Genomic DNA, 22,725 nt, shown 5'->3' on the forward strand with positions numbered 1-22,725 from the left:
AGATCTAAGAAACAAAGAAATTTGTATAAGTTTACGCTTTAGTAATTTTTTGCGTTGTTTTCTGGCATGTCGAAATGCGATCTTCACTACACTAGCTTCAAAGAAGTATGCGATGCTTGATTTTTTCATGTTCCAGCGTATTTAATGGTTTTCATTACCTTTAACAGCCATATTGTTAAATGACATCCAAGACATGGCTGGTCTCGGGCGCTTTACATATCGATATCAAGAAATTTGCTGTTTACGGCAAAAGAGTTGAGTGGGGAAAAGCCTTTCAAAAAGTTGACATGCAAGACAGGTTTAATTAGCATTTGATCGACTTTTGTTTTGTTTATTCCGATACCAATTATAGTGTAGTTTACTATACACTGTTGTCAAGTTTTCTGCTTTAAGTAAAGAGCGTTCTCTTTCAAATTCTTAAATCGCTGCCACAAACTAACTTCAGGTATAATATAACTGTTGACGTAAAATCGTAAAAAGGGTTGAAAATTTTATCAGAAGTCAACTTATGTACGAAATAAAAATTAAATCAAGTTCAGTTTTTCAAAAATATTAGTGTCTCAAGTAAAGTCGAGTCAGTTGAAAGTGAAATTCTAATGAAAACAAACTGTGGGATATTTGAAATTTTATAAGGCACAGTGAAAGAATAAAAAATTGATTTTCTTAATACAAAACTTTCGTTTTTCATAACCGTTCCAAGATTCGTGATTATTGTTACCTATATGCATGACTTCCTTTCAAATTGCATTTTATGTTTACTGGAGCTACATATCGTACAAAAGTTTGTCATTAAACGAATGGGTTGAAATAAACTCAGAAGCCATCGAAACATTTTTGCTTTTTTCTGAAAAGGTATACGTACATCTATTTTATAATACATGGATGCGAATGAAAGCCATGAAGAACAGCGTTTTAAGACTAATTTTATTTGTCATTGACTCATACAACTTTGTGTAAGTACAGTATGTTATTTCTAACCACATGACAACAGTTTTCTCATCTTAATGTGATGACCACATGATTTTTTTCTACAAGTTTATAGACATATACCGATTGACGTAAAAATGTTGAATTGTAAACATACAAAAACGATATATTTACTGTAATGTGAAAAGTATATATACAGCAAATCATACAGGAAGAAGTCATACAGTCTCTACTAAATTACACACAAAATATCACCACAAAATATTTACATTCAGAAAGAAAAACAGGATTCGTTAGTCACAAAGCGAATATTCAATTATTCTTACTAAAAAGAAACTAAAGCAAAGAATTTTAACTTAAGCAGTTGGGACGAAAATTGGTTTAGCCCCGAATTCGTTCGAAACTGATTTAAATTGCAAAAAAGTGTAGGCTACGTGCCGATTATATGTGGATTAAATCGCAAAACACCAGATTTCTCAAAAAATTTGCAATTTTATCACTCAGTAAACTGCATAACAAAGCACTCTTTCATCCATTTATATATATTCGATATACTTTCAGCACAGAGGTGTAGCGCACAAAAACAAAAAGCGGCATAGCGGCAAATCATACCTTGCTATGGCTGTTTGTCTAAACAACGCTTTCAAAGGATTTTAAAGCAAAAGAGAAAATATAACTCATCAAATACTTTAGTTTAGTACGATACACTTTAATGAGAAATAAATCCAATCTGCATCACATTGATAATACTTTCTAAACTGCGTTAAAATATAATTTAAATGATGTATTAATAAATGTATGCGATTTTACTTTTACATTTTAAAAAGGTATTTTACGACTGATGCATATTAGTTGAAAAATGAATTACAATTAATACTGGGTATAAGATACAAATTTTAAACTTTGTAGGCTCACTTCATCAGACAAAACACATCAAAGTTCTGTTTTGATATTAATTAAGATAATGTGTGTTAACTTCCTCAGAAAACTTAATGTAAAAATAGTCCTAGAACCATTCATTTTTCGGATCAGGATGAAACAACTTTACCTTTAGATGAGAAATTCACTCTGAGTGCTCGGAAGAAATATTGTTTTGAATAATCTGGGACTTAACTAAACAATCCAAGGCTTTCTCTAAGCATTTTAACCGGATGTGACATAAGCCCATACTGCGATAACTTTGAGCAAGTTTCCCATCTTGTTCTTTGTCTGGTGACAACTTCACTAGAAGCTCAAATTCTTTTTGGTAGTTCAGTAAAGACTCTGGGATTCTATCCAACAAAAATAAACAGAATCCCATCTTGTTGTAAGACAGTGCGACGTACCTCTCACTTTCAACACTTTCCGAGTGTTCAAAATTGATTTTTGCTTGTTGGAAATGCTCGAGAGCATCGGAATACTTGTTCAAACCTTCCAAACAACTTCCAACGTTGCTGTAAGTTTCCGCTATGATCTGCTTCGATGAAGTCACTTTTCGAATATTTAATGCTCTTTTAAAAAAAGTAAGAGATTCGTTAAACTGTTTTAAAGAAAGGAGTGCGGCTGCAATGTTATTATACATCGTGCCAACATTTTCATCTCTTTCATGATCTATGGAAATCTGCATGAAAATGTCAAGAGCTTTGTTATAGTTCCTCAAACATTCTTCTGGCTTGTTGAGTTTAGAGAAACATTCTCCAACAGCGTTGAATGAATGCGCCAAACCCTCGTCTTTCTTCTCATCTGTCGCTATGCTTTTGCGAATGCCAAGAGCTTTCTGGTGATACTCCAATGCTTCTGAAATTCGGTTTAGACCAATCATGCAATTAGCAAAGTTGTAGTAAGCTGCAGCTAAGTCTTTTTCGTTTGCTTCATTTGCAGATGAGCTTCGTCTTAAATCTACACATTTCTGAAAGAACGGCAAAGCCTCAGTAAACATGTGTAATCTTCTGAAACAACATCCAACGTTTTCATATGTGGCTGCCAGATCTCGTTGGTACGCTCCAGTTGCCGATATCACTTTTAAAATATCTAAGGCTTGTTGATGATATTTTAAAGCCTGCAGAACATTGTCGGAATTACTCAATTCAATTCCAAAACTGTTGCATGTTCTTGCAATTAAAATGTCGTTGCACTCGTCTAATGAAGATTTCCTGAAAATTCCCAACGCTTTTTGATAACTTTCTAAAGATTCAGATTTTCTGTACAATGCACTCAAACACGATGCTCTGCCAATATAAATTGCAGCGACTTTCCAATCGCAGTCTTCGTTCTCTGTTATATTTTTTCGTATGCGTATTGCTTTTTCATAACATTCAAGAGCCTCTTTTGATGTACCTTGTGCCAGCAGGCAAGAACCGAGGTTGTTGAGAACATCTCCCAGCATTTCATCTCGATCTTCGTCTTCTGTTGTTCGTTTTAGTATGGCGATTGCTTTTCGAAGATGCTGTAATCCTTCCTCGTTTTTGTTTAAATGACCTAGGCTGTTTCCAATGTCGTTATATGACGTGGCAATTTTTCTGTCTTTGTCAGGATTTATTGATAATTTCAGACGAATGCTGAGAGCTTGTTTAAGGTACTTCACAGCTTCCTGTTCGTTTTCTTGCAAAGCCTGTAGGCATAAGCCGACACCGTGGTAGTACCAAGCAAGCTGTGTATCAAATTCTTCGTCACTTAATAAAGTCTTTTGAATTGCTAACGCTTTCTTATAATATTGAAGGCTTTTGACATGTTTTGGTAACTCATAGAGAATAGCTGCGTAGTCCGCGTAATACTTTGCAAGTTTCTTTTTGTCATCTTTTGCAACACAGATTCCAATGCTGAGAGCTTTTTCTGCGTAATCTTCCGCTTCTGACTTTTTGTTTAAATTGAGTAAGCATTTAGCGATTCCGTAATACGATTGAGCCACGTCGTCATCGACAGCTGGATTTGCACTTAAATGTTGTTTTATATCAAGTGCTTTCAGATGATGTTCTAGAGATTCGCTGTAACGGTACAAATTGCCTAAACACCCAGCAAGAATTTGTAAAGCTTTTGCTAAATCTTTGTTTCTTTCGTCGTTTTCTGAAATGTTTGCTGTTATTTTGTGCATTTTTTGAAAATTTTCCAAGGCCTTTTCATACTGTCCTAGTTTACTGAAACAATCACCAACGGTATTGTAAGTTGAGGCTAGAGCTTTATCTTTGTCTTCATTAACTGAAGTTTGTTTGAGAATTTCAATTGACTTTTCGAGAGTTTTTAGTGCTTTTGAATGATTGTCCAAGCCAATCATACACTGACTTATGCTGGTGTACGTAAGCGCAATGTTTCTCTGCCTGTTTAAACTGTCTCCAGTCAAACGTTCAAAAACATCAAGACATTGTTCAAGATAGGGAAGAGCTTCAGAACATCTTTCCAATGCAATCAAAGTGGATCCAACAACTTTGTAACTGTTTGCCATTTTTTCATCGTAATTGCTGTTTGCTGACAAATGTTGTCGTAAGGATAGTAATTTCATGGCATACTTATGACATTCTGCATACTTATCTAACTTATACAAACAGCTAGCCATTCTTTCATACGTACCTGCTTCTAATTCGTTTAAGTCGCTTTGATCGTCATTTTTCTGACCAACGTCGCTTAAACTGTTACAAGCGGTAGTTTTACAAGAACGTATGTCTTCTATGTGGCGGAGTGCTACACTGTATTGCTCCAGCGCTTCTTCATAGTCCATATTAAGGTAAAGCACATCTCCCACAGTATTCGAAGCCTCGATAGTTTGCTCATTTGTAGAATTTATGTTTTCTGAGTGAAATTCAGTTTTGCCCATCAGAGTATAATTGTCACATTTGGCAATTTTCCAGACGAAATCACAGATACTGAGATGCAGATATGCTTTTCCCAAGAAATCTTTGCCGTGTGGTACCTCTACTAGTTTCATCTCTTCGCCAAACTCATTTGTAACCTTAAAGTAGAGCAAATTAATTAAAATCTGAGATGGAACCTTCTGAAGCATTCTCAAAAGCCAGGAGATGTTGATGATGAGTAAGGCAAAAGTGAAGTAAAATTTTACCACTTTTATCTGCAATATATTCTGCATATCGTACTGCAAACAGTAAGCAATTCGAAAGTATTCAATAATACTTTTTCTTCCGACCGCATCGATAATCGTCTGAACAGCTTTTTCTTGATACTTAACATGGTCGTTTAGTCGATCATCCTGACTTCCTTTTTTCATGTAGATTTTGAGTCTCAACTCACATGCAACAGCGACTGCATATTTCAATTTTTGCTTAAATTTTGTGCTACAAACACCCTCTTCAGCAAGCGTTTCGATAATGTCAAAGCAAGGTGCCTCCTTTAATTTAAGAATCCGTCCAAGAGCAGATATGAACACTGTTGTGGTTCGGTACATTGTGCGTTTAATATCGAACTTTCTTTTGTCAATCATTTCCAAAAGGTTTGCTCTCGTATGAAAGCAAAGAAAGTTGTCTGACACTTGCCGTTTTACTTCACCTGTCACTTCTATGTTTGAAATTTTTTTCTGAACAGCATTTTGGAACTGATCATATAACTCTTTATTGCCAGATACAAAGCAAGTTTTCGTGAGCACATCTGCCAAATAGTAACCATTTTTTATATTTTCGCGTCGGTCAAGATAAGACACCATTTGGCTTAAAGGTTTAATAAGCTCTGTAGTAAACTTTTTTTCATCTGTGTGAAACCACCTTCCAAGAGGAAACTTGCATGCGTGAGAAACCATCCCGTCAAATGTTACACCTCCGGTAGTATAAGCATCAAAAAACCAATCATCTTCTTCGCCATTCAAGCTTGGAATGTTTAAAGTGCGAATCAATGTCTCCTGCATGTTAATGAGAGTAACATGAAAAATCGTTGTAAACCATCTGAAATAATTCAAGACCTTTTCATAATCTTCACGCTCCTGCACTCCTTCCTCCAGCACTATCACGTGCTCAAAATCTGAATAAGGTGTTATTTCTTTGCGAGCAAGGGACCCCATGCCGGCCACAACAAATTGGCAAGGCCTCTTTCCCATTACAATTTCAATGTAATTGGCAGCCATGTCCATAATTCGTGTGTATTCCTTTGTTACATTTTCCTGTATTTCTATCACCAACTTTACTTTTTCTTCTTCCAACACGGTTAGTTTCTCTTCGTCAGTCTCATCTTCCGGAATGTGCTTGAGTCGTTTTAGTTCCTCGTGAACTTTTGCTCTCATTTCTTTCAATGCGTCTTTAATCAACGTTGCAATCTCAATTAAATCAGCATCGGCTTTATCAGCTCCAGCGACGTGTAGAAGATCAGTGCAAAGTTTTTTTAGATCTCTTCTCACATTTTCAACGTTTTCTGGTTCTCTTGCAATGGCGGCATTGAGCAGACCAGCACTCCTTATGAGGCAGATCTTGTCGACCAAATCACCACTGTCAAGTCCATATTTCATGTAAATAAGGCCCAGTTTGTGCAATGCTTTTGCTGACTCTTTCGGATTTATTTCTTTTCCATTTCTGTAGCATAAGTCACGTTTTAAGTGCTGAACTACCCCTCTTTCTTCTTCTAACAGTTGTTGGCGTAAAGAATCCATGCTTTGAGAAACACTTAAAGCTTTCTCTGTGCTTTACTTTCAGGAAACAAACTAATTGCTGCTTCTAGAAACAAAAAATCAAATCAAAAAAGTAGGTTAACTGAAATCAGATAATATTTTACTTAAACGTAAGAATTCCAAAGGAACAGCAGAAATAACTTAATTTGGAAAATTGGCTTTTTCAGTTACCATGGCATATTAAAATTATCTTTGATTGTATTGCTTTTTTTCGCCATTAACTACGGGGAGCGAAAGTTAGGATGCTAACCGTCGTAGTTATATCACAATAAAACACATTCTCACGAACATTTTTATCAAACTAGAGAAATAGCACTTACACCAACACAACCACCACCATGTCGCTCAACATGACTGCTGATTACCGATGGGGCTGGCAAAATTTGTCCTATTAATAAATGATGAAAGCGGTTGCTGTAAAAGCTCCTAGCGACTAAAAAACTTAGCAGTTGTTAGCAGGTAAACCGCATAATGGAAATTTTGGTGGCAGAATGTTTGGTTTTCCATCGACCCACCGAAATGGCATAACAGGAAAATTGCAGTACGCAATTATTAACGCTTTTCAGTAAACTTATATTTGCCACATTGCACTCGTGTTAAAAGCAGCCGTGTAATTTATTACTTTGCTAATATTAACTGCTACTATATCGATTGTCGTTTCCATGTATTTCAATCCAATACGCTGGTGAAAACACAAGCGTAGAAAACTGAAGACCAAGTTACTAAAAGCACCAACGCAACGCAAAATGGGTGTACTAGAATAACTGGTTACAGTAATTTATTTCAACAGCTATTTATTGGTTACTATTTCAATGTTGAACTTATTTTAAATAGCATATAACTTCATTTTTTAAGTATGGTTTCCACTATTTGTTTTAGACATAGCCTGAAAAATATTTAAAGCCAAACTTTAACTGAAAATAGTCGTTTCGCAACACCAAAGTGTGGCAATAAGTACAACGAGTGCAAAAATACACATCTTTATTTAGTATAACGAGTTGCCTAACATATTTCGGATTAATTTCAGTCCCTCATCAGAGTAAGAGGTGTAGATTGAAAACTGATTTTCTATATTACACGGAGTGATAAAGACTGAATAACGGGCGACAGATAAAACAACGATTGTATGTAATTTTAGAGAAGATTTGTCGTTTATTATTTAACCTAGAAGATTTTTCTGAAATAAACATTTTTGTCATTACTTCGTGTAATATAGCAATTCAATTTCCAAGCCATTCATTTTTTTCTGATGAGGAACTCAAATTATTCCGAAACGTGTTACGCAGCTCGTTAAGCTATATTAAAAAAGATGTCTATTTCTGCACTCGTTCTGCTTATTGCAACACTTTGATAATATTGCGAAACAACATCATCTCTCCCGAAACTAAAAAAGTTGTTTTCTCTTTTTTTTGCCTGTTCATGCTGGTTGTTGCATGGCTTACATTCACTTAATTAAAACATGGATTCAAGCTCTGTTTGAAGGTCAAAACAAAGTCATGTTACGTAAAATGGTTTGCCTTGCGCTGTTCTCTGACAAATTACATTGTTTCTTTTCTCCTTCACTGCAACGCATTCCACACTAGACAACTAGAGTATGTAAACGTCGGCAATAGGTTCTCATACTCATTTCAGTTGCCATACTTCAAGCAATCGACCCTGATTGTTTTCTTGTTACGTTACTCCAACTAACTATTCCTATAACTACTATAACTAACTACTCCTAAGAAGTTTCTGGAACTTTTGTTCCAGTTTGCTTTCTACGGTGTCTACGTGCTGGTTTAGACGTATACGATACTGCATGTAGCTTATACTTCCGTTAACTGTTTGAAATCTGTAACGAATGAAACTTTTAAGCACTCTACGAAAACCGGTTCCTCATTTTGTGGTTGACCTGTCTAGAACTTGATTTGCAGTCACGTTACGTACGCTCTGTTATGAAGCGATATTATTATTAACCAAGAACACACATTTGTCAATGGCGTGTTCTTTCGTTTACTGCCGTATAAGGTCATGAATAATGTTTTTTTATTTATTCAATGTAAGGTTTCTTGTTTCGAAAGGTTACGTGACGATGTATGAAAGCGACAAAGACCTTTATCATTCATCGACTTCAACAAAGGTCAATACAAGCGATGGTCAACACAGGTGATAATTTATACAGAGAAATTTAGCAGTTTAACTTAATTATGAGCAATTTTTAACTTCTTACGAAGCGATTTACGTCACTACAAAAGCATGTTTACACAAGTCTCTCCTGATATCGTCATGTATCATCAAATTTGTTTCGTTGTAATGACTAACGTCATAATATTCGGTTCGTGCCTATGATATCCTACAATGTTGTTTCAACTCGTCATATTTCATTATTATCACACTGTCATATATCAGGAAATGTATTTCGTCATAATGATACCACACCGCGTCTCATGATAACAGTAGAACAAACTTACTGGTATCGTTTCACCAAGTTTAACGACAAATCAAACAACTCGAAATGAAATACATGACTACTTTTGCCTTACAGCATAAAAGTTACCGAAAACGAAACAACCACAGGTAATGTATCACTTGTGTTACAAACAAGTAAATTACAAACAACGTGTGTCAGGATCTGTCAGCACAAACCCGTAAGTTTAGCATGACATATTAAAACAATCAACACGATATAACTTTGGTTTCTTGTGTATCTATCTACTGCAAATGTCTATGACATTCTACAATATTGTTTCAACTTATGCTGTATCATGAATCGTAGCAGTTTATCATTGCGTCATATTTCATAATCATCACGCAGACCTACCATTTGTTTATCAAAATCACTTGAAAAGTGATGTGTATTTTGTGACAGTTTTCTTTCTTATAAATAGAAATACATTGCTATAAGGTTGAGCTAACTGAAAAATATTTTCATATTCTTCCAGTTTACTATCTTTGGCAGCATGTACTTTCATGAAACATATAAAGACAAAGTTATGTGATCAAATATTTACCATTTACACTCTCAAGAATCATATTTTAATAATGTATTTACTCTTATATATTCCGGACTTAAGCATTAGCATTGAAACTTACAAATATCTTTTGCTGTTTACTGCTTTTTCAAACTACTTTAAATCTACGATTGAAGTACAGTGGGACCTCGTTAATCCGTACCCCGATGAACCGGAATCCCCGCTATCCGACACAAAACTGCCGGGAACGGATTTCTTCCTATGCATTTTACCCCTTTAATCCGGAAACCCCGCTGTCCGACTCCGACACTAAAGTTTCGGAACAAATGTGCTAAATCAATAGCAATAAAATCCGATAAACCGGATTATTAACAGTTAAGCGAAAATGATTCACGACTGTCCTAATACACTATGTTAGTTTGTTGACGAAACAATAGCCGATTATCTACGCATAATAACGTTGCGGTCTTTATTGATTCAAAAGTACAGTACTGTACAGTATTTTAGAAACGAAAAAATAAATTGTTCATCAACAGTAACAAACAACGCTTCCGCGGTCGCAAAAAAATACGTACATTACATCGGTTGAGTGCGGCAATCTATTGAAGACATACTGCTGCAACTCAATCGTGCTATCAGCTTTTGATATCGCATTGCGCAAAGATTGGAAACAGGTCAAAGAAAGTTCAAGACAGTTGGTCCCACCGGAATGCTTCGCCACGCAAGAGCGGTTGTCAAACCGATTTGCGACCGAATGTTCGTCACTTGGAGAGCATTCGTCTTTAATACGGTGGTTCTGGGGTTCGACACTGGGTCGGATCATACAATAAATATAATTTTATTTTAGTTGCTGTCCAGCCAGAAACTCGGCACTTAGAATTGGAGTAAGGTGCATACGTCGTTTTGAACACGGTGCTGCATTTGCAAGATTGATTGATTTTTTACTTTCCGATTATCCGGATACCCCGCTAAACCGACATTTTTTGACGAAACGAAGTGGTCCGGATTTACGAGGTCTCACTGTACACGATTAACGCCATGCTCACTCATGTTGAAATCATGTATGATTCTGTCGGAATTTCTGTTCCTCTTTTTATATTACGTCACTATGAGTCTATGACTCAATGTCTGCTGTCCGACATTGCAATTGTTTATTCATGTGATTACATAAGTTGCATCTATTACGTACATTATTACTTTGCGGGTGTGCTACCATCAAAGTGGCAACAAAAGTATTTCTGCAAGGAATAACATTCTACTGTATACTTATGTATGCAATGCCGTGTATTCTTCTCATGAATTTGAGAATTTCATTAAAGAAAAGGCTTTTCTTGGTATGCTGGCAAAACTGCTGCTATTCCTAGAAACGTGGTTCCAGCTAAGGTACCTATACATGGGCATAAAAACACAAGCAAAACTTCAACTCATTGCAGCGAAAACCACAAGGGCTATCAAAAGGAGCAAGAAATAAGACAAAACAAGCAAACGGCATATAGTATGGTTTGCCTCATTTTGAAAACTAGAAAAGTGCAGTGAAATCTTAGGCTCAGTAAAACTTACGATTCATTTAAAACCAATCACACAACAGTGAACGCACAATTAAATAAATCTATACTGTTACACCACCACGTGGCCACACAGATCCGTTTATCGTATGCAAATTCGCTTTATAAATTGGATATTTAATATTTTCCGTACTATAGTTGTTAACAACAAGTCAATACCATTGGTTTTGTTACTTTTCTCGTGCGTGCGAAATTCTAAATTCACACTTCGTGCATATGACACCAGAGTGAATGGGACGTCAAGACATAGAATGCTTGTTTGCAAACATCATGATTTTGATTGGATGTTATCAAACATGTTATTCAGTTGTTTTTTTTCAACACGCTTCTCATGCTCTACTATGCTCTTGTTTTTGTTTGTTGTTGTTTCTCTGTTATTTCCTATTATTGTAAACAGGCATTAAACCATCTACAACCAGAACAGAACCGTTTTCGAGATGTTTTACCTCTTACCCCAAACATTGTTACAACTTGCCCCAATATGGGGACTTGTTGTAAGATGTCAAAAGTTTTATTTCAATTAAAAATAATTAACAAAGTTCTTGGAGAAAACTTTTAGTACTTTCCTGAGAAGGGTTTGGTAAGCTAAAGTTTCTTAAGCAATTAAAGTGTTTAATATTACTCATGTGAAATTGAAAATACAGTTTATAAAACAAGCAAGTGCTACACTTAGCCACACTCTCCCATTTAAACTACTTAAAAAAGTTCACGGTGATTAGCTTTATTTTCTGATTACTTAATACGATCCAGTTTAAGTGAGCTTCGCAGTATTTCATGGAAACGTCTCCCAATGACTATGAAAACTGTTGTAACAAAAACGTTGATTTCATACAAACTAATAACTACACGTTGTAACCTAATAACCGTAGTTACAGGGATGACTAACACATGAACTATTTTTGCTATCAATCACGTAGATCGCATTATGGCTATTTGCATAATAAAGACATGTCTCAAAGAAAAGAGTACAACAATAACTGCATTAATTTAATCTGCTTTATTACTGAAGATAGTGTTTTGGTCACAACAGATAATTCAATGTTCTTTAATATGAATCCGTTGATATGCGCCTTCTTAATACCACTGATAGATGAGTCGACCGTCAAAGTACCTAACCATGCTGACAGTAAACTGAAGTATAATTGTATTATTGACTCACATCGAAACGATTACGGCTTTCAGTGTCACTATGCAAAACTAGATTTAGCATCGATACGGCGCATTATGTGTTGTAGGGTACCGGTTTACGTAATCTGGAAGTAGTAGAAAATGGGACGCGTATGTTAAACAAGATCCAAAATATATCACAGCGTTTGTTGTTAAACATACGAAATAAAACACTAATAATATTACAATATAATCAGATCTGCACAAAAATTCCTGAGGAATAAGGGCTAATTATGACAATTAGCACATTACATTAACGCACTGTGCTCCCAACTAAGGAATTTGTGCTCTATGTCATTCTGGTTAATGACAGTTAGTCCTGGTAAATAAATGCACTGTGATGATTGAAACATGGCAAACCAAGCAGCAAAAAAAATTTTCAACTCAAATTGGAACTTTAAGGCTAAGGCAAATTCCAACAAATGGAAACAAATTTGACAAACATCGCTACTCACTTTTCTGCTAGTGGCAACATTTGCTTTCTTATAGCTTTCTATAAAGCATGCAAAACTATACGGCCTAATAGCTGCCTCGGTGCCAGCATCCAATCTGATTGGAAGCAAAATTATGTATAAGTAACGAATATATACTTTTTTTATTTTATTACGAATAAATTTTGAAATTTATGTTTATTTTGAGATTCAATATACCGCGACCTCACAAATACATACGGTATTTTGATTAGGGTTATGGCCACTACTTTTATTCCACATGTTATAATTATTAGCATCCAACCCTGACGGCGCCAGAAACCGATGTGACGGAGGAATCGGAGGAATTACCCAAACACAATGCTCTACATTGGGCTGTTGCTTTGACAACTGGATTTGGAACGTTCCTTGGTGTTTTACCCCACAGGGTAAGAAAATGTTTTTAATCAATCTTTTTTTGAACACCTAAGTTTCCTTCATTGAAAATCCGTCATTACACAAATGAAATTTACCCTTTGCTTCAGCCTACCGGCTAAAAATTTGGCAGATGAATGTGGAAAGATAAATACAGCTGATAGAAAAGAATGTGGTTATTCTGGAATCTCGGCCCTCGATTGCAAACGCCGTGACTGCTGCTTTGACGATTCAATTCACGGCACGAATTGGTGCTTTCAGAAGCCACGTGTTTGTCGTTAATTAAATGCGATTTTGTTCTATAAACGTACCATTTTAGACCTTCTACAACCAAGGCCGAAATAGTCTAAACTGTAAGCTTATAATAAGAATTTTAACTAAAGATTTTAGCAGACATTTTAATTTTATTCAGTAATAATGCTCAAACTAATCCAAAGCCCCAAAATTACACTCTCGAACATTTTTAGAATTTTCGACAAGTTTCTCTTCTCAGCCTGCTCTCTCTAATGTAGTAAAAAAGTTCCGGTGTATATAGATCTTCGTTTCTCAAATCTATACTCGAAATATAATGGGGATATTTGTAAAATAAATAAGTAAGCTTTATTCCATGTTTTGTGCAATCAATGAGTTTTAACAACTTTAGTGAAAATAAAGTGCTTATCAATGTGATCAACTGTAAATTAGATAAATGTATGCATAGTCCGCAATTCTTTAATAGTGATCGGAAAGTTCGAGATGTGTGTGATATAAATACTACTTCCGTCGACAATGACGTAGAATTGGTCTTTTATTTCGACATCACATTCCCATTTCACGATCTCAATAAATTTATTTATTGGTACTAGATCCATTAAGACAGGGTTCGGAGTATTCAAGTGACGTGTTGATACTCCGAAGTGGGAAACAAGGTGACATAATTATTGGGCACGTCAAAAATAGTATTTTAAATTAAATTTAGTGTGTTTCGGATTATAAGAAGCAGAAACAGATTCAAAGTACAAATCACAACTAGTAACTATAGCCTAATATGAAAAAAATTTGTGTTCTGCGTAACATTTTCCATGAGTCTGGAGGCGGCTGAAGGCTCGTCGACGTCATATACCAAACCAGTCTCCATATCACCTATCTTGAATGTTCCAATGTCATATATGTATATGACATAGTTTTAGATGTCTGGATATCCACTTTGTATTCGCCAGGCATGGTAGATAGCGTTTGAATTACAAGATGGTTTAATGAAACCATATCCATCATGTAGATTAACCCTTGCCGTGCCCAGGCAAAGTAATGCAAGTAGCTCAGTATCTAGGAATAGTCCATGGGAAATTAATATCTACCAGTGCCCTGCAAAAGTACAAAACGTTATGTAAGTGCTACATTAGCATAAAAATATGGCAGTTAACGTTTAACATAAGGTAAAACCATATGGCAATTCATATTAAGGTAAAATGACAACGATATATGTTGAGGTAATGAAAGATATCTAAATATGTTTCGACAAGTTCTACCTTTTCAGTATCCAAATCCACTTCCAAATCAATTGACGAAATCAAAACACGCAAATAAAGTGCAAGGTAACCAAAAGTAATTTCATTTCCGACTCCATTTTAATTCTAATTTCAAGATATGAATGCTAATACGGTAAAGAAACGGTTTTACAGGATTTATGGTGTTGCTCTCGAACTTTTCAGTCAACATTAAGAAAATAAATATTACCTACGTAGATATAAACAGCAAAATTATATTTGTATAGAACTACGGCTTTTAAATTTGATCGTGTGATAAATGCGTAATGTAGTAAACCGACTAGGCTATCTAATAATCTCCAATCTTCAAAAATTTGTAGAAAATATTTGTCTGCTCGTTTCTGGTACACTTTAGCACCAACATTGCATGAACACAGGTCATGGGTATAACTGATAGCGAACCGATATGTCGCTCAGATTTTGTCTGAACTCAGTGATGGGATTTAAATATTTTAACATCCAGTGCTTATCTGTTGAACTTAACATTTACCAATGGTTACATAAGTATAATAAAAAGCAGGGGCAGTCTGTATGACACACTAAGCCTTGGTAAATATTTACCACAAAAACTACTCATTAAATTTATTTTCTAGTCAGTTCCAGTTCCACATGGTGCCAAAAACATAAAAACAAGCCTATTTATATTTTACAATAAGGAGAAAGTAAACCTATTGACGTTTATTAAGGAGAAAAACAAATATTTGCAAGGATTAGAAGTTTCAAAAAATGCAAGAGGTGGTACACTGAAACAATGCTTTATCGAACAACAGCAGCTTATTTGCTTTATGAGGTAGTTCGTTTTCTGTCGTAAAACATTGTTTAACCATTATTTTTACCACCTCGTTCTAGACAAATTTTACGATGAAATTTCATTTACTATAAATCATTTAACAATAAAATTTAAAACGTATCAAAACATGGATTTAAGTACAGTACATATGACTACGGACTGGTATAAAAAGCAAAATTCAGTAAGCTTCCAGCATTTCTTATTGGAAAGGAAAACTGGAATAAAGTATAAGCTGAGCGTGTAAAAAATAAAATGATGCAGTCTAGTGCGGTTGTTGCTTTCACGTTTGTGATTGGAATGTTCTGCATAATTTTTTCCACTGCTGTAGAATCTCATTCAGAAAAAGATATGCTAGAAAACGATGAGGTAAACATATAGTCAGTTAATAAAATGTACTTTTTTCGATAATATTTATGGAAGATTAGATTATATTTTGAAACGTAGATTTGGCTACTATGAGTTACGTTTTTTTGAGTACTTATTTGAATACGAACCTTTACTTTTAATTAATGACAGAATCTTTATATAGGCCTACCCTGATTATTGGTTAACGCAATTTCCAGCAAAGGAAGCTATAAAATTCCAACTTACTATAATCTTATTAAGCTGTGCTGTTGTAGATTACATCGTCATTTACAGATTAGCTAATATGTGATCTATAACATTCTACACAAATCTTTTGTTTTTCTAAAGGTTTCATACATCAGCTCAAATCAACAAACAGTAGATGAAGGCGTTGGTGGGGGACTGGCATGTATAAAGGAAGCACGAACCGAGTTTCACTACGGTTTCGGTTACATTTATTCCCCAGTATGTTCTCACAACGTCGTTGACCACTCATGGCACATCGAGAGCAAACTTGCTAACTACACCTTGACCCTCCAAAAAGACTTTGCGTTTAAACTGGCTTACCAAGATACGTTGTTGGTTTACGACGGTCCTTCGGGAAATTCACCACTGATCGCCAACTTTACTCACGGTGCCGAGTTTCAAACACGTCATTCCAGCGGAGCAGATCTGTTCATTCGCTATTTATCCAACTCCTACGATCCCAGCCAAACCAGCTTTAAGCTCCGTTACGCCCATTACGTCCGATTTGGCAGCGTCCATTTATTTGCCGGGCCGGAGTACGAGTTTATTACTTCGCCGGGATTCCCGTCTCCGTACCTCCCCGACTTGGATTACAAATGGTACATCTATCCAAGGACTCTAGAAAGCATTGAACTCACTATGCTGGAGTGCGAGATTGAAACGTACGACTTTCTTACGGTCATTGTTGACAGCCACAGCGTCGACCTGGCACCCTTTTCGGTCAATTTGTTTCCAATGACTTTTACGGGGATAATTGACGTCAGAGTTTACTTTAAAACAAACTACGCAATTGCTTTAAAAGGTTTTAAAGCGAAGTATCGTTCGATTCCACTGCCTGACGATCACACGTGGACATCAACATGTCAGTACCAGTCGTATCAGTCCAAAGAAAGCGGGATTAGCTCGTTGTACGACAATCTCTTGGGAGCTCAGTGTGTCTTTCTGCCTCCTGTGAACGACACGTCCGCTTACAAGTTTCAAATCGAATCTTCCGACATCCCTAACAGTACCACAATCCTCACCATCAACTCAATCCGGAACGGCGTGTTGGCGACGCTTTCTGACTTTGACGGATTCAGCAATTATGATCTCGGAACATATCAAGATCCAAATCTGTTCATTCGATTACTCAAGGCTGTCGTCGGAGAAGATTTGGGATTTGCAAGCGTAAATGTACGATATGATGCTGTAATTCAAGAGCTGTTCTAGCGTCCAGTGTTGCAATTCACTGCTACGGGTCGCTTCCGAAGTCACGAACGTTTTAATTATTTTCACTGTTAGGAAGTAATTATTCGAACTTGATTAACTGGGAAGCGTTGTTCAAATGAATACATGGTGCCGTGTCATATCATTTATCTGAATATGAAATAATTTGTTGGTTTTAGCCTTCATTGTTTGTCCGATGTGCTGTGTACGTGTGTCGCGCTATGTAAACTGCACGTGCCAGCAGTATCTGCAGTGCAACACTAAATAGAAGCAAACACTGTATTCTTCTCTCTGCTGTTTCCTCCTAGGCGCCAATAAAAAAATTTATGAATTTAGAAATTGATCGTCTCGAAGAAGTGACGCCATCTTCAGAGCATGATACAAAATTTTGCAAAATCTGTAAAAGCGGCAGTTTATTGCAGATTTTCAATAAGAAAATACGCAACAAGGAAAAATGAATATATCGACTTCTTGGATACAAAAGCCAACAAAAAGAGGAAAATGTTCTCTAAGCACTTGCAGCACAAAGTAATTGCTCATAGCAGTCAACTTAACTCACTGTGTAGTAATAAGGTGTATTCTATGTCAAGATGTAGTAAGCATGAGCGAGTATAAAAAAAGGAAAAATAACGCAAAACTCCACGATTGCAAACTCTATCGAAAAAGAACACTCAAAAAAGTCAGAATATCGCAGATTGTTAGACTCTTTAACAGACACAGGTAACATATTTTTTGCGTCATTAACACCACAATATGTGGAAAACTGTAAATTTATTTTGAAAAATTTGTTGTTGCAGCACCGTTACAACGTGCGGTCAACTGCGTGCAAAGACCATAATTATTTACAGCAACATTATTTGTCACTTCAGATTCAGATTCCAAAAGCTCAAATGCAAAGCACAGCAACCATAGCTACATGAAGTTGAATACTGATGAATTTGATTATAATAAGAAATTGAAAAGCCTATTTGAAACCCCTAGAAACACTGGGCACCAATGGATGAAATTAATTTATCATACGAGAAAGTTTCGGACTAAATATATTTAAGTGCAAAGCTAAGCCTGGCGAAGTTTTAAATTCACACAATTTCTGCGTTAATCGCTTTTCAGGATACCATTGCTTTCTAAAAGTTTCTTCAGGTGGAGTCCTTCTCGTATGCTTTTCTTGATCGATTCTGCATCTGTTTCTTCTTCAGATCCCTGAATCTGAAGATCCCTGGAAAATACAAGTTTTATCCTAAACTTGATCTGAAATAATTGCATACAAATATCGTCGAATAAACAGTAGCTGTGAGAGTTGTTAGTTTTCGTTTTGTATAAGAAGCCAATGCCTTCAGACATACTAACAAACACTGTGCGAGTGCAAGAAGACGGTTAGATATTTAGTATGAAAAACAAGTTTTAAGAGAAAACAACGAAAGTAGTAAACTAGCAGTGAAACTACGTGATAAGTTAGTAAGAGTAGGGCACCTTTTTACCGGAACTTATGACAAATGATTTTAAATTTCCACATTACCTTGTCCGGATACAAGACGCTTCCACAGCATCAATGAGAAGACTCCGGAATCCTCCCTTCTCCAAATGATGAAGTGCGTATATTGTGGCTCCTTCAGGGGAGCAGATGGCATCCTTTAGCTCTCCAGGATGCTTTCCTGTGTCCAGCAACATCCTACCGGCTCCCTTGTGTGAAAACATCGATAAAAACATTACATAGTTCCTCATTCACTACAATGTAAATCATGGAAGATAACTCACGATTAATGACTGGGCACCCAGTCTCATGGCTAGACCACGGGGAAGTCCCATTTTCACCGCGCCGTCAGAAAGAGCTTCAATGGCTTCAAATGCCTGAATAAATTAATTTCATAGCTTTTCAAATTGTAACAAGTTTTGACATAAAACATCGAAGCGTTTCTCAGTTAACTGTAGAGTGTGACAACTGATAATTATATACAGTATACATAACTAGTTACTATCAGTACTACATAGTCTATGCTCAATACAGGAAACATATTTGTAATTACGTAGGCAGGTCCAGAACCACTGAGTCCAGTGACGGCATCTATGTGAGCTTCTTCTACTTCTTCCACGGTTCCCACTCTTCCAAAAATCTCCTCCATCAACTTGCAATCTTCCTCATTCGCATTTTGACCTTGTGTTGCATAATAATTAAATAACAATTCATGCTAAGTTAATAATAATAATAACTAAATCGTTATATTCAAGTATTCATTGTGTGCTTAGTCACAGTAATTTAAAATTACCCGATAAATAAAAAACTTGTTTTATAACGTAATTTCTGGTCACCAGTATAAAGAATTATTTTTAGAAAAAAGCCAAAGTGTCAAATTCAATACATTCAAAGTAAAACATGAGCGGAAATAACAGTATCTGTACCTGCAGCATAAACCGTTGCAGCTTCCTTCACTGCACAGCACGTGTTGGTCATTCCTCGTAATACTTTGGATTTTGCTGGAAGTTTCTGTCAAGAACAAATTAGTTTCTCCCAAGTTACTATATAACAACTGACTATAGAGTGAAAGCAGCAACTATGTGAACACTAACTATGGTTAAAACTAGAGCTAAACAACACAAAAAAATCTAAATGCAGAAAATACGACTTGTGGCAATGTCGTATCTAATTTGTGGATAGACCTACATCCTACATGATTACATATGTATATACACATATGCACCTCATATATTTACAATATCTGTTTGTGAAAAGGACAATGACATATTATTTAAAAAATTATGGTATGTACATAACAACTCATGTAATAAAAACGCTACAATAGGAATATTTCCTGAAAGGTGAATTATGAATATATGCAATAAAATCTGCATTACAGTATTAACCAAATAATCTCAGCTTTGGAATGGATGTCACTATGCTACTAAGATAAAAGCCTGTTGACTACAACCCACTTCGGTAAACACACACAGCAACTAATTGACTAACAAATTGTTTGCAATGTTCCAACCACTTCTTCGTATTTTGAACAGCTCTCAAAATGGATTATTTATAGGTACATTCTACAGCCTAATATTGTACGTCTGTATGCAGCTGCCATTACATTATAGACATACAGTATAGTAAGTATTCTATTCAGTAACTGAGTATTTGTATGTCATAACATGTCTTTGCCTAAATGGCATTGCTCACTTATTCAAAGGACAAAATAAAAACAAAATCATTTTCATTGAAAAAGACATGCTAAGGCCTACAAAATGAATACATTTCTATTGACAAGTATTACGCATGACCAATGCCTTACTACTTTATGTAAAATGTTTACTTATAATAGGCTAGCTACGTACGGACGTACATCATTGATGAAGTGGAAAAATGTTTAAGTTATGACAAATTTGCTTATGGTTTTGTATTGAAAAAGCTCTACAGCAACTAAAATGACAATATTTTTGGGAGTAAACTATTTTATCATTGGAGCATAACTTCAAACAGGATCCCAAGTATCCCACTCATTATAGCACAATTCACTGAATAAATCTACAGACTACAAAGTAATAAATACATCCGTTTACTTGGGAAAGAATTTTTCCATTTGAAATACACCACAAAAAACAGTTAATAAATTCAAACTCCGATTTATAGCACAAACACATTTTCAATTCTTTGTATGTTGAACAAGTGAACAGCATATAAGGTTCACAAAGAGAGCTCCCTCGAAATAGCAAGACCTGCTCTAATAAGCATTTTTTGCTTTTGAAAATTATAAAAACGCTAACATCATCCACTTTACTCGCAAATAATCATGACCATGTGAACTCGTGTAGAGAGATGAAAGTGCAACACCTTGACCGCAATCGAGAACTGTCTAGATTTGTTGTTTAATTAGTGTTGATTGGGGAAGAATAATTGTAAGTCAGTTATATTGGCAGCAAGTAATAATTTCATACGATTAGTGCAAAATGTTTTTAGGTAACATTTTATACTTGTTGTATTAACCCCATGTTAACATTTGAGATGATTTGGACAAAACTGAACCTATTCACTGGCATCTACGGTATATACTGTATATATAATATCTAATATGCCACAGACACGTCTGATCTTTAACTGCACAATGAAAGACTTTATTAAGTGAATGCAGCATGCGTAGAAAATTTTCCTAAAATGCAAAAAAAACGTTGCTCATGGCAACAATAATAACAAAAGCTTCTGAGGGTAATAGACCATAAGTGAAGTTTAACTGCTCTTTCGATTACCAATGAAAAACTTCTATACTAGTATACACAGTAAATGTACCAGTACATCAGCAAACACCTTTATCCTGAAGTCACATATGAATTTAAAAGATATCACATTTCCTTAATTGTAACAAATCCACAAGTTGGCTCTCACTAACAACTTGTCTTATATGTTATTAAGCTGGTTAATTATATTGAGTATTAGGTGATTCATCATTTTATCATATTTATCAATATTTACGTTGTATCATTCTGATAAAAATATAAAATTTATACCTTTTCAATCGATGCAAGGTTGACTCCAGCAGCAAATGATAAAATCATGTGATCATCTCTGATGTAATTCTTCAGTTCATCGAGAACAAATGGAACCATTTTTGGCTTAACAGCAACAATCAACAGTTTGCTTTTTTCAACATTTACTTTATTGTCCGGGGTGAAACGAACTCCCAAATCCTGCAATTTATATTAACTTTACATGGGCAGCCTATATGAAAGAGGAGAGAACATGCTCAAAACTATATATTTAAGTATATAGCAAAAGTATTTGAACATATGCCGCTTACCTTTAATTCTTTGACAGTTGACTTTTTTGTTTCAGGTGAGCTCGCAATTATTTGGCTCGCTCGTATTGCACCTGAAAATCAGAATTGAATTTTATTCCAAGATGTGAAAATACAATCACACTAAAAATGCAATGTCGAACAGTAAACACATCATTTGTAGAAGCTAAGGGGCATACATACATATTATAGTCTGAAAAGCTATACATAGTATACGATTAACATGCATGCAACATATCATGTATATAAGATAATTATTCCATTAAATATTTCCAATAGGCTCATCAGGTCTGCACAATATATTGCATGTAGCACACTACAAGTTTTGTTTATGAGGTTTAATGAAATTTATAAATAAACAGTAACTATTTCAGATAGCCTGCAAATATATTTTATCAATATATATCACTCATACTCCTTCATTTGTCAATCCTGATATATGTACAGTAAATATGGAGATATGAAAAATCATTTGAAAAATGTAAATCATATGATTACATACATATATTTTTAGCAAGTGCAATTGTATGATTATAGACATATCATAACACAGTGCACAGCAGTAGCTACATTAATAAATACTTCAATTAAGACTAATACCTGAGCGAACGAAACCTTGAGCCATGTACAAGGCAAGGTTGCCGGCACCGATAAATCCAATATTCATGTCAATTGCTTTTAATAGAAGTGACAGACCTTTCACAGAGCTCATAACCTATGTCTAATAATCGTGGATAAAGGGCATATTATATTAAAAAGCATGATATGTAATTAATGTTTTCAAATAGTGTCTGTTGGCTTAAT

At 35.4% G+C, this 22,725-nt stretch overlaps 2 protein-coding genes and 1 long non-coding RNA gene across 3 annotated transcripts in view; 2 read left to right on the forward strand and 1 right to left on the reverse strand.

Annotated features, from left to right (window-relative positions):
• The window catches only part of LOC143451750 (uncharacterized), a 55,589-nt gene extending 45,266 nt beyond the window's left edge, over positions 1 to 10,323 (forward strand). Inside the window, exon 2 of the long non-coding RNA XR_013114906.1 lies at positions 9,638 to 10,323. This is a non-coding gene — a long non-coding RNA (uncharacterized LOC143451750). The remainder of the gene's footprint in view (positions 1 to 9,637) is intronic.
• A 5,179-nt stretch (positions 10,324 to 15,502) lies between these two features.
• LOC143452525 (uncharacterized) lies at positions 15,503 to 17,485 on the forward strand. The gene is made up of 2 exons (XM_076953530.1): positions 15,503 to 15,715; positions 16,043 to 17,485. Exons 1-2 carry the CDS (start codon positions 15,602 to 15,604, stop codon positions 17,147 to 17,149), a joined length of 1,221 nt encoding a protein of 406 aa, XP_076809645.1. The 5' UTR covers positions 15,503 to 15,601; the 3' UTR covers positions 17,150 to 17,485.
• Positions 17,486 to 17,542: 57 nt separating this feature from the next.
• Positions 17,543 to 22,725, reverse strand: LOC143452526 (pyrroline-5-carboxylate reductase 1, mitochondrial-like). The gene is made up of 8 exons (XM_076953531.1): positions 22,522 to 22,725; positions 21,925 to 21,995; positions 21,635 to 21,814; positions 19,544 to 19,628; positions 19,171 to 19,298; positions 18,902 to 18,994; positions 18,663 to 18,826; positions 17,543 to 18,362 (listed from the first exon to the last, which is right to left on the reverse strand). The coding sequence occupies exons 1-8, from the start codon at positions 22,631 to 22,633 to the stop codon at positions 18,242 to 18,244; spliced, it is 954 nt and encodes a 317-aa protein (XP_076809646.1). The 5' UTR covers positions 22,634 to 22,725; the 3' UTR covers positions 17,543 to 18,241.

The sequence above is a fragment of the Clavelina lepadiformis genome, chromosome 4 (genome assembly GCF_947623445.1).
Source record: "Clavelina lepadiformis chromosome 4, kaClaLepa1.1, whole genome shotgun sequence".
In the NCBI taxonomy this organism is placed as follows: Eukaryota; Metazoa; Chordata; class Ascidiacea; order Aplousobranchia; family Clavelinidae; genus Clavelina; species Clavelina lepadiformis.

Bases quoted from the DNA above. Each gene is read 5' to 3' on its own strand.
- LOC143452525 (XM_076953530.1), top strand. From the start codon at position 15,602: ATGATGCAGTCTAGTGCGGTTGTTGCTTTCACGTTTGTGATTGGAATG. The intron at 15,716-16,042 runs GTAAACATATAG...GTTTTTCTAAAG, and splicing joins ATATGCTAGAAAACGATGAG to GTTTCATACATCAGCTCAAA.
- LOC143452526 (XM_076953531.1), bottom strand. From the start codon at position 22,633: ATGAGCTCTGTGAAAGGTCTGTCACTTCTATTAAAAGCAATTGACATG. The intron at 19,299-19,543 runs GTACAGATACTG...ATGCAACACAAG, and splicing joins TGCAACGGTTTATGCTGCAG to GTCAAAATGCGAATGAGGAA. The intron at 18,995-19,170 runs GTAATTACAAAT...TAATTTATTCAG, and splicing joins GTGGTTCTGGACCTGCCTAC to GCATTTGAAGCCATTGAAGC.